Genomic DNA, 12473 nt, shown 5'->3' with positions numbered 1-12473 from the left:
GTTGGTAGTAATTGTTTTTTCTGCGTCCTTAGCCATTTTTGTTGTCCTGTACCGTCTGCCAGATAGTAATAGTTCAAAAAAAAGGGGGGGGGTGCCCAGGGTGAGATGGATGTTTAAGAATATTTTGAACTTAGATCTTAGCCCCATGGCTGACATGCAGTCTGGTTATATATGTGTGTAGCCTGTCCAAATCCCAGCAAATCTTTCTGTGTACTAAAGCAACATCTGGAGTTTCTTTCATAGCCTGTCTGGAAAAGGTATAGCCAATAAAAGTAAAATCAATTCATTTAATCCTAGGCACTTCGACAAGGATAAATCTGGCCGTCTGAACCACCAGGAATTTAAATCCTGCCTGCGCTCCCTGGGTTATGATCTGCCCATGGTGGAGGAAGGAGAACCGGATCCGGAATTTGAGGCTATTCTTGACACGGTTGATCCCAACCGGTAAGAACATTCAGAGGGATCCCCTTGTGGTTTTCACCCCGAAAGCTGTATGGCAGGTGTTGTGGCCTGTCGGCCACTGGCCTCTCCAGCAACTGAATCAGAGGAGGAGGGGGAGATGTGGGAGTCAGGGTCCGCAACCTGAGAGCTCCAAGGGGGAAGAGGGAATGGAGTTGTCAGAGAGAGGGGGGGCGGAGCCTGGGCTGTCTGTCAGGCCTCAGATGGAGAGTCAACAGCCCCCAGGTCTGGAGGTGGCTGATGAGGAAGAGGAGGAACAGCTGGGTCCAGTGCCTGATGCACAGATATGAAAAAGGCAGAGGAGAGGAGAGCAGTGGAAATCTATGGGCCGGTCCTTGGGATGGAAGAGCCACTGCTGCTAGCAAAGCCCCTCCCTAGCTCTGGGGATCAAAGGCAGGTGGCAGAGATGAATAAATGTGACAGACAACTATTCATCTCCCTGCCGGACGGACTTATTAGCCTGTGGTTAAGAGAAACTTTTTGATGAGGAGAGGAGAGCAGTGGAAATCTATGGGCCGGTCCCTGGAACGGAAGAGCCACTGCTACTAGTGAGAGAGAAACTTTTTGCCGGGGCTCCTAATAAAGAAATCTTTTTTGAGTTCACATCAGAGGGTTTGGGGAGCTGGGTCAGAATGGTAGCGTTTCTCAACATGGCAACTTCAACATGGGTGGACTTCAACTCCCAGAATTCCCTCTCCCAACTTTTTTTCCCCTCTCCTTCCGGCAGGGATGGCCATGTCTCTCTCCAAGAGTACATGGCTTTCATGATCAGCAGGGAGACGGAGAACGTGAAGTCCAGCGAGGAGATAGAGAGCGCTTTCCGCGCCCTCAGCTCGGAGGGCAAGCCCTACGTGACCAAGGAGGAACTTTACCAAGTAAGGGAAGCTTTTTTTTTTTTGCGGGGGGATTTAGCATTTACTACAGGCAGTCCTCGACTTACAACGGCTCACTTAGGGACCGTCCGAAGTTACGACGCTGAAATAAATGACTTATGACCATTTTTCAGTTACGACTTTCGAAGCATACCCCCTGATCAAAATTCAGGTGTTTGGCAACTGGCTCATACTTACGACGGTTGCCGTGTCTGCGTGATTTCCCCTTTTGCAACCGTCTTGACAAGCAAACTCAGTGGGGAAGCCAGATTCCCTTTGACAACTAACTTATCAGCTGCAGGGATTCGGCGTTAACAATGGTGGCAAGGAAGGTTGTACCATGCGGCAAAACTCACTGTCAGGCTACAGAACTTTTTCCCGTTCAATTAACAAGAATGAACTTCTGAAAACCAAACGTATCAAAAGGAATCCTTTATTGAGATGAGACAATTCATGTAGGGGCTAAAAGCAGCATCTAACGTGCTTCAGGCATGCAGGGATAGATAAGGGAGTTTAAGACCCCTCCCCTTCTCTTGATGTGTATTTAGTAAAACAAAAGAGCCAACATGTTAATTCCCCCCCCCCTTTTTTAGAACGATCTTTTCCAGAGTTTCCCAGGACACATCTCACTGTGGAATTTTTATGGTCTCTTCATCTCCTGGCCGTCTCTCTCAGAGGTGATAGGGTCCGGCCATCTGGGTTTCATCCCTCCATTGTATCATGTGTAGGTTATACAAATTCGATATAAGATTAAATATATTCAGGTTACATCAAGAAGGATTTCTTTATCAGTCCCCCCCCCTCCACCCTTTTCTTCTTCCATTGAAGAAATGACAAGATACACGGATCTGACACTCGTTTCCCCAATGTCTCACTTAAAACAACTGTGGTCATAAGCCGAGGACCAGCAAATTGTCATTAAGACGGGGTCACAAGCCAAACTTTCAGTGGCTGCGGCCACAAACCACTTGGTGTGATTTCTCAGATGACAGCTGTGCTCCAGGAAATAAGGTGCTTTCTGGCCCCTTCGACGTAATTTAAAATTTTAAAATTAGCTAATATCCCCACGTAAGGCAGAGATGATTTTGTAGGGTTCTCTCAAGCGCAGAAGCCAGAGAAGGACCACCCCAGAAATTATGAGAGCACAACCTGAGTAAGGTGGTATAGGAGCATGTCACTAAGTGGATGAAACCATTTCCGATACGGTCATCTCTCCCTCCAGGACGGTATTGTTTCTTCGGTGCTTGCTTACGTTCCTTCACCCTGTTTAAAAAGTTTTGACGTTTTCTACCCAGGCAGGCAGGATGTCAACTCATAAAACATTTCTATGCCTGTTGTAGAGTTGCCATGAACAGAAAGGGGGGTGGGGAGAAATTTGAAGGAGCAGTGCAGCAGTTTGGAACCCAAAGTGCATTCCATTCTTATCTTGCAAAGATGATAACTAAACTACCCTGCCCTGCATATCTCTAATTGGAGAACTTGATTGATGACTCTTGGCTATGAACATAATTGGAGAACTTGATTGATGACTCTTGGCTATGAACATAATTGGAGAACTTGATTGATGACTCTTGGCTATGAACATAATTGGAGAACTTGATTGATGACTCTTGGCTATGAACATAATTGGGGAACTTGATTGATGACTCTTGGCTATGAAGGTGTTTCAGTTGGACAATATGAATTATGATACACCCAGAAGGGTGTTGGGAAAACCAGGGTCAAGGGTGACAATGAATTACGTTGTTTCAGAATCGGCTTCATTACCGACATGTTCGCTCCTAATAAATCCTTTGAAGTTCTTGAGCTCAAGGCTCATGATTTAATTAGGGCAACTGCCGGAATCCTGACACAGGAATTTGGTTGTCCGAATTCAAAAGATTTCTCTCTCCCCTTGGGGATTCCTGACCTCGGGTCTCCGACCTTTGTGGTACCTTTTGTCTTTCTTTTTGCCTTTCCAGAACTTGTCCCGGGAACAGGCGGACTACTGCATCTCGCACATGAAGCCCTACATGGACAGCAAAGGCCGGGAACTTCCCTCCGCCTACGACTACGTCGAATTCACACGCTCCCTCTTTGTGAATTGATCGCCAGCGCTCACCCCGCCCTGAACCCTCACACCCCCCCCACACACACACCCAGCGATCCCAAGAATGCACTCTGTGTGTTTAGCTTCTTCGCTCTCTGCATGTCTCCCCCTCTCGTGCTCGAAAAAAACCAATCCCTGTGTAACCTTAAAAATGCTTCGCTTAAACGCCTCCATCCTTAGGTCGAAGGAAGCAAATCAACAACAATAAAAAAAAATGTCAGTGTGTGTTTGTGCTTCAATAAAAGTTGCTAGTCCAAATTGAGGGTTTCTTTCACGCCTCCGGAGCATAGAAATTCCCATCGACAAAACGTGGAGCTCCCTCCGCTAAGTCTTTAAGAGAATGCCACTCAGAATAGTGCTTTTTACTTAATGTTTATTTACAACCTTCTCCATCTCACACACACACACACACATGCTCCCTTTGTGGGAGGATTGGCAATAGTTGCATGAACAAAGACTTTCTTCTCCCTGCCCGAAATAATCTCTGACACCCAGCAAGGATCGGCCGTGTTAGTCGGTGACCTCGTTTGCGAGCTGATCGAGGTGGCTCATCTCTCGCGGTCCCTCTTCGGTGAAATCCGAACTCAGCTGCCAGATCTTCACCGTCCCGCCGGCGTCTCCGGCGGCAAGGAGCTGAGTCTGCCGAGGGTTGAACTCCAAGCAGTAGACGGGAGCCTGGTTGGGCGTCTGCCTGATGGAAACCGAGGGCTTTTGCGAGCTCTTCGCGAAATCAAACAGCTGCACTTCCCCTGGAAAACAAGCCGAAAGATTAAATAACAGCGCAATCCTTAAGAGACACACACACACACACCCGGAATCCTGCTTTTTCCTCCTCCAATGATTCAGGGCTTGGCACCAACGTTTAAAATCATTGCAGGAAATTAAATAGATTCACTGAAAAGCAAGAATGATCCCAGCCTGTCGGGATCCTCTGCGAGGAAGAAAAATTGCGGGTTTGAGTACCAAACTCGCTAACCCACCTGGATGAGGCGAGCCAACTGGCAGGCTCAAATAAAACTACGTCCACACACACCTAGACACACAAACACATCCTGTATAGCAATAGCGCTTAAGACTTGTATACTGTTTCAGAGGCCTCTCTAAGCGGTTTACAGAGCCAGCCTCTTGCCCCCAACAATCGGGGTCCTCATTTTACCCACCTCGGAAGGACGGGAGGCTGAGTCAACCTTGAGCTGGTCAGGATCGAACTGCTAGCAGTGGGCAGAGTTAGCCTGCAATATTACATTCTAACCACTGCACCACCCAGGCTCCTAATGCAACATCCAATCGGCTACAATAATAGCCATAGCACTTAAGACTTATATACTGCTTCACAATGCTTTTACAGCCCTCTCTAAGTGGTTTACAGGGTCTTGACTGTTGCCTTCAACAATCCGAGTCCTCACTTTACCCACCTTGGAAGGACGGAAGGCTGAGTCAACCTGGAGCCTGGCGAGAATTGAACTGCCAAATTGCAGGCAGCTCTAACCACTGCACTACCGCGGCCGTGACAAACCCCCCTCGCCACAGCTACCCAAACCAAACGTACCTTCGCCAGAAGCAGCTGCAAAAACCAGGGGCCGGACTGGCGACCACCTGACGCTGAAAATATATTTCTTGGACAACTGAAGGGACAGCAGCGGGCGAGCCTGCAGCATTGAGTGTAAATGGACGTGTCCATCTGTCCCGCCGCTCAGGAACAAATTCCTTGGGGACGGGAAAGGAAAAAGAAAAGAAAAAGCAGGTTTTGTGTAAGCCAATCCCAAATCCAAGGAGTAGCGCCTAGAGCCAAACAACTTAGCGCACAACTGGAATTCCAGCTATGCTGCAAGTGCCCATAATTCATCAGGCGTCTCTCTAGTCGTTAGCTGCACGTTAAAAGAACTAAAATGAAACTGGCGGATTTATAGCCCAGAATCACAGGTTTAAAAGATCTTGAATCAAGAGAAGTCTTTGTACCGTGGCTAGGTTTGAGCCAGAAGTTCAAATCCAGGTTTGTTGTTACTCTTAAAATGGATGCGTCCTTCCCTTTCACTCAAAAAGAGACCTGAATAGGCAGGTTTAATTTGGCCCCTTCCACTGGAAAGGGAGAATGGGAACCCTAGGCCAGGGCTACCTACTGCCTTAAGCCACATTGGCCTGGATTACTTACCACAGGGCAAATTATAACCCCCGCACCTTTACAAACCACGTTTGAGATGGCAGGTGCAGAAACGCACCCAAACAAAACGCATTTGGTTGCATTGGTTCCTGAAAAAAACCTATCCGTGCTCTAGATGTTGCAGCAGCCGCCGCCGCCAGGCCTTACCTATGGAAAGGTGAGCAGCTGACACTGTAGATGGGGCCTCCGTGGGAGGAGAAGCTGAACTGGGCCGGGGCCCTGAGGGGAACGGAGCTCCTCTTCTGCAGGAGGGCAGCCGTGTCCACCGCCGTTGAGCACTTCATCAAGTAGCCGCCCTCCGTGCCGCTGACGAAGACGCTGGGCTCGAAGTGGGAGAAGGAGAGGGACGTCACGCCCACCACCATGTCTCCCCGAGGATGCTGGGGAGGGAAGGAGACAAAGAAAAAAGTCTTATGTGCCATTGCATCCAAAACAACGCTGAAAAAAAAGACACACCAGGAAAATCAAGTGGGAATTGGGGGCCCTGCCTGGCCCTCCCAGCCTCTCTCTGCTGCAATAGGAAGTTGGCCGTTGTGAGTCTTTGCAAAGATGAACAAAGGCCCTTAAAAAACAATAAAAGAGAATGATTTATCTTATGGTTCAGCTTAACATACAAGACTCCATTCTGCATAAGATAGCAATAGCATGTAGACCGCTTTACAGTGCTTTTACCACCCTCTCTAAGCGGTTTAGAGTCAGTCTTTGACCCCCAACAACCTGGGTCCTCACTTGACCCACCTCGGAAGGACGGAAGGCTGAGTCAACCGGGAGCCAGTCATGATCAAACTGCTGGAAGTGGGCAGAGTTAGCCTGCATTCTAACCACTGTGCCACCATAGCAGATGATAGATAGATGATATAGACAGACAGACAGACTGACATGGAGCTAGATCAACAGCAATAGCACTTAGACTTACACGCTGCTTCACAGTGCTTCCCAGCCCTAAGTGGTTTACAGCCCCCAATCATCTGGGCTCTCGTTTTACCCACCTAGGAAGGACGGAAGGCTGAGTCAACCTCTAACCTAGTGAGATTCGAACTGCCAAATGGCAGGCAGCCGGCAGTCGGCAGAAGGAGCCTGCAGTACCGCATTTTCACCCCTGCGCCACCGTGACCTCAGGTGCAAACCCACCACATTCATGTGACTTAGCAGGCCACGCCGAAGGCTGTAACGCGTCTCCAACTCTACGAAGTCCCCTTTTTGCCCGACGGCCACAGATCCTTCTCGGAGGTCAGCGTAAGACTGGCCAGGGCTGTGGAGGGCCCTCCCCCGTCAGGCTCCTCCCCCCACCTTGCCTTCTTGAGCTTTGTGCTCCGGGGAATCTGCTGCTGGACGAAAGAGAAACCGCTGGCGGGCGGAGGAGGCCGTCCTTTTCTTCCTGCCACACCAGGATCTTCCCGTCCGGTGGAGACGCTCAAGACGCGGAAGGCCCGCGGCTGCTGGGGGTCTCGGTGCCAGCTGACCTGGGGTCCAAAAGGAGGGATCAGAGAGCTCAGGAAGCCGTGAGGAGGGAGGCGGGCTCCGTCCCTTTCCTGCCCCTACCTGATACACGGGGTCGGTGTGAGTGTCGTCGGTCATGCCCGTCCTCCAGGTCAAGGGATCCTCCTGCCTGCTGGTGTCCCAGATCAGGACTTCTCCACTGAACAGGCCCCTGAGGAGAGACAGTCGAGAAGCTGGCCGGGAGTTTTGGGCATCGAGGACGGAGGTTCGACCCTGGCCCGCTTCCTGTCCTGGCCCAAGGAGCCCCCCGTCAAGAAGCACTTGCCGGCGATGAGCGAAGGCTGCTGGGGGTGGAAAGCCACACACAGGACGGCGCTGGGGATTTCCACCACCAGATCCGGCCGGTGGGGATTCAGCGCTCGACGGTTGAGGTTCCAGGTGCAGAGGAAGGATTTTTCAGAGTTCCAGTCTCCATCATCCAGTCTGAAAGAAAGAAGAAGAAAGAAAGAAAGAAAGAAAGAAAGAAAGAAAGAAAGAAAGAAAGAAAGAAAGAAAGAAAGAAAGAAAGAAAGAAAGAAAGAAAGAAAGAAAGAGAGAGAGAGAGAGAGAAAGAGGGAGGAAGGAAGAAAGGAAGGAAGGAAGGAGGGGGGAGGAAAGGAAAAAGAGAAGGAAGGAAAGATGGGAAGAAGGGAGGGAGGAAAAGAAGGGAAAAAGAAAAAGAAAAAGAAAGAAAAATAGGTGGGAAGGTGGGAGGAGGAGGACAGGGAGGGAGGAAAGGAAGGGAAAAAGAAAAAAAGAAAAATAAGTAGGTGGGAGGAAAGGGAGGGAGGAAAGGAAGGAAAAAGAAAAAGAAAAAAATAAGTAGATGGGAAGGTGGAAAGGAGGAAAGGGAGGGAGGAAAGGAAGGGAAGAAGGAAAAAAGGAAGGAAAAGAGGGAAGGAAAGATGGGAAGAAGGGAGGGAGGAAAGGAAGGAGAAAAGAAAAGAAAATAAGTAGATGGGAGGGTGGAAGGGAGGAAAGGAAGGGAAGAAGGAGAGGGAAAATGAGAAGGAAAGGAAGGAAGGTGAAAATGGGAAGGGAGGGAGAAAAGGAAGGAAGGAGAGAGAGGGAAGGGAGGAAGGGAGGGCAGAGCCATTAGAGGAAGAACCGAAAGAGGGACATGCACCCGAATTGTGAGGGGATGCCTGCCTGTCTCTTTCGGCTCACCTGCCGTAGGAGCAGGCGAGGACGGCCCCTGTGGCGTTCCAGGAGATGCTGGTCACCTGCAGGTTGCGCTCCTGGGCTTCCGGGTAGGACAGGCTGTGTGCACAAGACACCTGCAAGGAAGGGGAGAGGATGGGGGGCAGAGGGGGATGAAGCCCCTGCAGGTGGTTAAGAGAGGCTGGGACCTCCGTCCCACCTGGGCTGGGGGGCAATGACAGCATCTCGCAAGCTTTTGTTGGGGCTTGCGCCCTCTCTCATGCTCAGGGAATAATTTTAATTTAATCAATAATTAATTACTAATTAATCAGGGGAGCGTCACTTCTGGACATGGCAGGGGGTCCTCGACTTGCGACCACAGCGGACCCCAAAATGGACGTTGCTAAGTGAGAAATTGGCTCGGGGCACTTTGCCCCATTTGACGTTCGTTAAGCGAATCCCTGCCGCTGTTCAATTAGCAACCCGGCTGTTAAAGTGAATCTGGCTACCCCGTTGACTGTGCCTGTCAAAAGGTCGCAAAAGGGGACCGCGTGAGCCCCGGGTGGGGGAGGGACGCTGCGACCATCATAAAAGCGGATCAGCTAAGCCTCTGAATGTAAAGTCCTCTGACCACGGGGGGGATATTGCGACGGTTGTAAAGAGTGAAAATTGGTCCTAGGTCACTTTTTTTTCCAGTGCACCGCTTGAACGGCCACTAAGGGAACTGATGTAAGTCGAGGACAACCTCGGGGCTGGGAGGGGATCCCCCCCCCCCGCAAACCCCCGTTATACCGTCTCATTGGGGTCTGCCCAGTTGACCTCGAAGCCGTCAAAGGCGTGGCTCTTCCAGTTCTTGTCCAGCTCACGGATGACCGGCTCCTCCACCCGCTGCAGGAAGGCCCACAGGCCAGCGTAGTCCACCAGCGGGGGCGGCGGGAGGGGCAGGGCCTGGGCCGGGCTGGCCTCAGGGTCCGCCTGGACGCCCACCTCGTGGCTGTGGCGGGTCTGGGCCACCCTTTCGGCCGTGGGGATGGGGAGGGTCTGGGTGCTCTTCTGCGGGGAGGAAGAGGGCAGAAGTCGGGGGTCTTCGGAACACAAGGCCCATCATGCACCACCACCATCGCCCCAGTGAGGGCGGCCAGTGCAAATAGAAGCCCCATCATCCACAGCCCCCAATGAGGTTGGCCTTTCCAAAGGGAAGCCCCATCATCCACGGCCCCCAACTAAGGACAGCCATTCTAAATAGAAGCCCCATCATCCACAGCCCCCAACCAAGGACAGCCATTCCAAATAGAAACCCCATCTTCCACAGCCACCAAAGAGGCTGGCCTTTCCAAAGGGAAGCCCCATCATCCACAGCCCCCAACTAAGGGCAGCCATTCCAAATAGAAACCCCATCATCCACAGCCCCAATGTTGGCTATTTTAAATAGAAGCCCCATCATCCACAGCCCCCAACCAAGGACAGCCATTCCAAATAGAAACCCCATCTTCCACAGCCACCAAAGAGGCTGGCCTTCCAAAGGGAAGCCCCATCATCCACAGCCCCCAACTAAGGGCAGCCATTCCAAATAGAAACCCCATCATCCACAGCCCCCAATGTTGGCTATTTTAAATAGAAGCCCCATCATCCACAGCCCCCAACCAAGGACAGCCATTCCAAATAGAAACGCCATCATCCACAGCCACCAGAGGTTGGCCTTTCCAAAGGGAAGCCCCATCGTCCACAGCTCCCAACTAAAGGCAGCCATTCCAAATAGAAACCCCATCATCCACAGCCCCCAATGTTGGCTATTTTAAATAGAAGCCCCATCATCCACAGCCCCCGACTTGATGATGGCCAGGATCCTCAATACAAGACCCACCACTCCCATCCCTTCCCTGTGCTGGCGTGGCACCACAGCCCATCATCCACAGTCAAGGCAAGATGGGAAGGGGTCGCCTCTGGCGGTTTTGCAATACAAAAAAAAGGGGGGGCTGCCATGCCGCTGTGCACTATGGGGTTTGTAGTTTCCCCCCCAAAGAAAAACACAGGGAACGGAGGGGCGGCGATCGCCACCACGCGCGGGTCCCAGCCGGGGAAAGGTGGGAGCAGCGCCCACAAAGGCCAACGGGGCTGCGGCTGGGGAAGATGGGTCCTGTAGTCCCACCCCGCCGCAGGGCAGAGCGGCCCCCCGCACCTCCTCGCATCGGGTCCCCTGGTCCCTCCTCCACACCGACTCCACGTCCAGGACGCCGGTCGACGCGTCCCCGAACATCCCGGGGAGCCAAACGGGGCCCCAGTCGGGCCCACCGCGCCGCTCTCCGCAGGCAGCCCGGCGGCGGTTGCCGTGGCAACGGGCTGGGCCCCGCGCGGAGGCGCCGTCCCGAAGGCGTCATCCCCGAGCGCGGCGAGCGCGAAGCCCAGCAGCGCCCTCTGGCGGCGCGGCGGCTCGCTGCAGAACCCAGCTACGGACCTGAGACCAGTTTTAAGGGCTGCTGCAAACCAGGATTCGTTTGGCAAAGCCGTGGTTTGTCCAAATCCGCCCACTGCAGGGCGAAGAGAGCAAGGTGGGCCACGGGGTATCCTAAGAAACCAAGGCGTTGCGCGCAAACAAACCCAGAATGCACCCCCACCCCCCAAATAACAAAAGCATCCTAAACCATGATTAGGAGATTAACAGATAAGAGTGGGAAGGGACCTTGTGGGTCATCTAGTCCAACCCTCTGCTCAAGCAGGGGAACCTTATACTATTCCAGACAAATGACTGTCCAGTCCCTTCTTCAAAGCCTCCATGTTTTTTAGGGAAGCCATAGATAAACAAATTATATTTACCTATTGAACGCAATGCATGAAAGAAATTAGGTTTTAACTGGGGGGAAAGCCCTAGAAACACAATCGGGTGGAAAAAATCCAGATTTGGGTTGAGAAACACAACAATGTGCTTGCAAACCCTCCTTCCAGCTCTCTCTTCCCTGCAGATGTTTTAATTTTCTTTTCTTTTTTTTTTGTTAGGCTCCTCTTCTTGGTACCCGTCTGCTTTCCCACGCTTGATTTCTCTCCCCTTCGTTACCTTTAATCACGGTTTCATGCTGGTTAGCAGTCATGGGCATGAAATTTTCTCTTTCTGGGCTCTGCGAAGCTCCCGGCCGCCACTAGAGGGCGGTCACGGCACGTCTTTCAGTCGCCTGTTTGCTGCTAAAAGCGCTTTGCAAATCCTCTTCCGTGGGAATTTGCAGCCGTTCCTGCACTTCGGTGCTGTTGAGACAACGCCCTTAACCAGCTTATATCCCGAATTTAGCATGCATAGTGCAAAACCCGGCTAATGCAAACCTTGATTTCCACTGCTGGGTTGTGCAAGCATGATTTGATTAGTTAACAGTGAATAACGTACTATGCAAACTTTGGAAAGCTGGTTAGGCTTTTGCCCAGTCATTTTTATCCTGGTTTACCCTTAGGTGCTTTTTTAAAATGAGTTGCTTTGACAGAAAGTTCCACATACACCCCAGGTTCTCTCGAAGTGAGCAGCCCTTACAACTGCCATCAAACAATAGAGCCAGAAAACGGAACAGAGGTCGATGCAAGCATTTCAAATTGACTCAGCAATACCTACATTACAATAACAGGGTTAAAAAGGGCTTATTTTAGCCATGTTATTGCAATGTAGGTACTGATGAGCCAATATGAAATGCTTGCATCGACCTCTGTTTATCTTTTGGCAGTATTGTTTCAATTATTAAAAGGGACCAATCGTTTTAAACTCTGATGAAGTGAATAAATAGAATTATTGGGGATGCCCTTGCCTTGCCCTTGCCTTGTGAGTGCAGAATCAGCCCCTTCATTCCAACCACCCCGTTTCTCCTTCCACCAGGCACAGCCAGGATGGCTAATTTCCACCCATCCCTTGAAAATTTTGAAGCAAAGCCTGGAGGAGCTGGGAAAATGGAAGTGTGTGGAAGATGGTTGAGCAGAAACGGACGTTTGCAGCTTACAGACCTCACCGAGAGCTGGTCAAGGAAGAAGAGAATTGAGGCCATGGTGATTTGGGCAAGCGTTCAAGACCAAAAAGGCCACCACGACCTCCTGAAGTTGGAGGAGGCCATAAAGGAAGTCCACGAAGACTTCAAGACCTTGAGGTCGTACAAGGAAGAAGGTCTAACGGGAGAAAAACTCTACCTTCATTCGGATCGGTTTCATTATTACCCTGATAAAGACATCCTACAGTTCACCCTCGAAACGTTATGGGTACAGCGGAAAGAATTGGTCCTCGGAACTTCTCAAGACGTTTGCTCCT

General features: G+C 51.1%; 2 protein-coding genes across 12 annotated transcripts in view; one reads left to right on the top strand and one right to left on the bottom strand.

The window, feature by feature from the left end:
* SPTAN1 (spectrin alpha, non-erythrocytic 1) overlaps positions 1-3678 on the top strand; it is a 75467-nt gene extending 71789 nt beyond the window's left edge. For all 11 annotated transcript variants that reach the window (XM_087944049.1, XM_087944046.1, XM_087944041.1 and 8 more), the window contains 3 exons: positions 298-444; positions 1187-1334; positions 3293-3678. In XM_087944049.1, coding sequence (XP_087800175.1) covers positions 298-444; positions 1187-1334; positions 3293-3418 — 421 coding nt within the window. In that variant the 3' untranslated portion in view covers positions 3419-3678. The remainder of the gene's footprint in view (positions 1-297; positions 445-1186; positions 1335-3292) is intronic.
* A 102-nt stretch (positions 3679-3780) lies between these two features.
* On the bottom strand, positions 3781-10597 carry DYNC2I2 (dynein 2 intermediate chain 2). The gene is given in 11 exon segments (XM_087944053.1): positions 3781-4169; positions 4970-5127; positions 5729-5961; positions 6877-6938; positions 6941-6983; positions 6985-7044; positions 7124-7232; positions 7343-7504; positions 8228-8337; positions 8993-9253; positions 10380-10597. Coding segments are annotated over 11 exon segments (1515 nt in total). The 5' UTR covers positions 10458-10597; the 3' UTR covers positions 3781-3930.
* Positions 10598-12473: the final 1876 nt, after the last annotated feature.

Source organism: Notechis scutatus, chromosome 15 (genome assembly GCF_049901735.1).
Source record: "Notechis scutatus isolate UNSWTSFEM ecotype Mainland chromosome 15, rNotScu1.2, whole genome shotgun sequence".
Taxonomy (NCBI): Eukaryota; Metazoa; Chordata; class Lepidosauria; order Squamata; family Elapidae; genus Notechis; species Notechis scutatus.
This window is presented reverse-complemented; position numbering and strand designations above follow the sequence as displayed.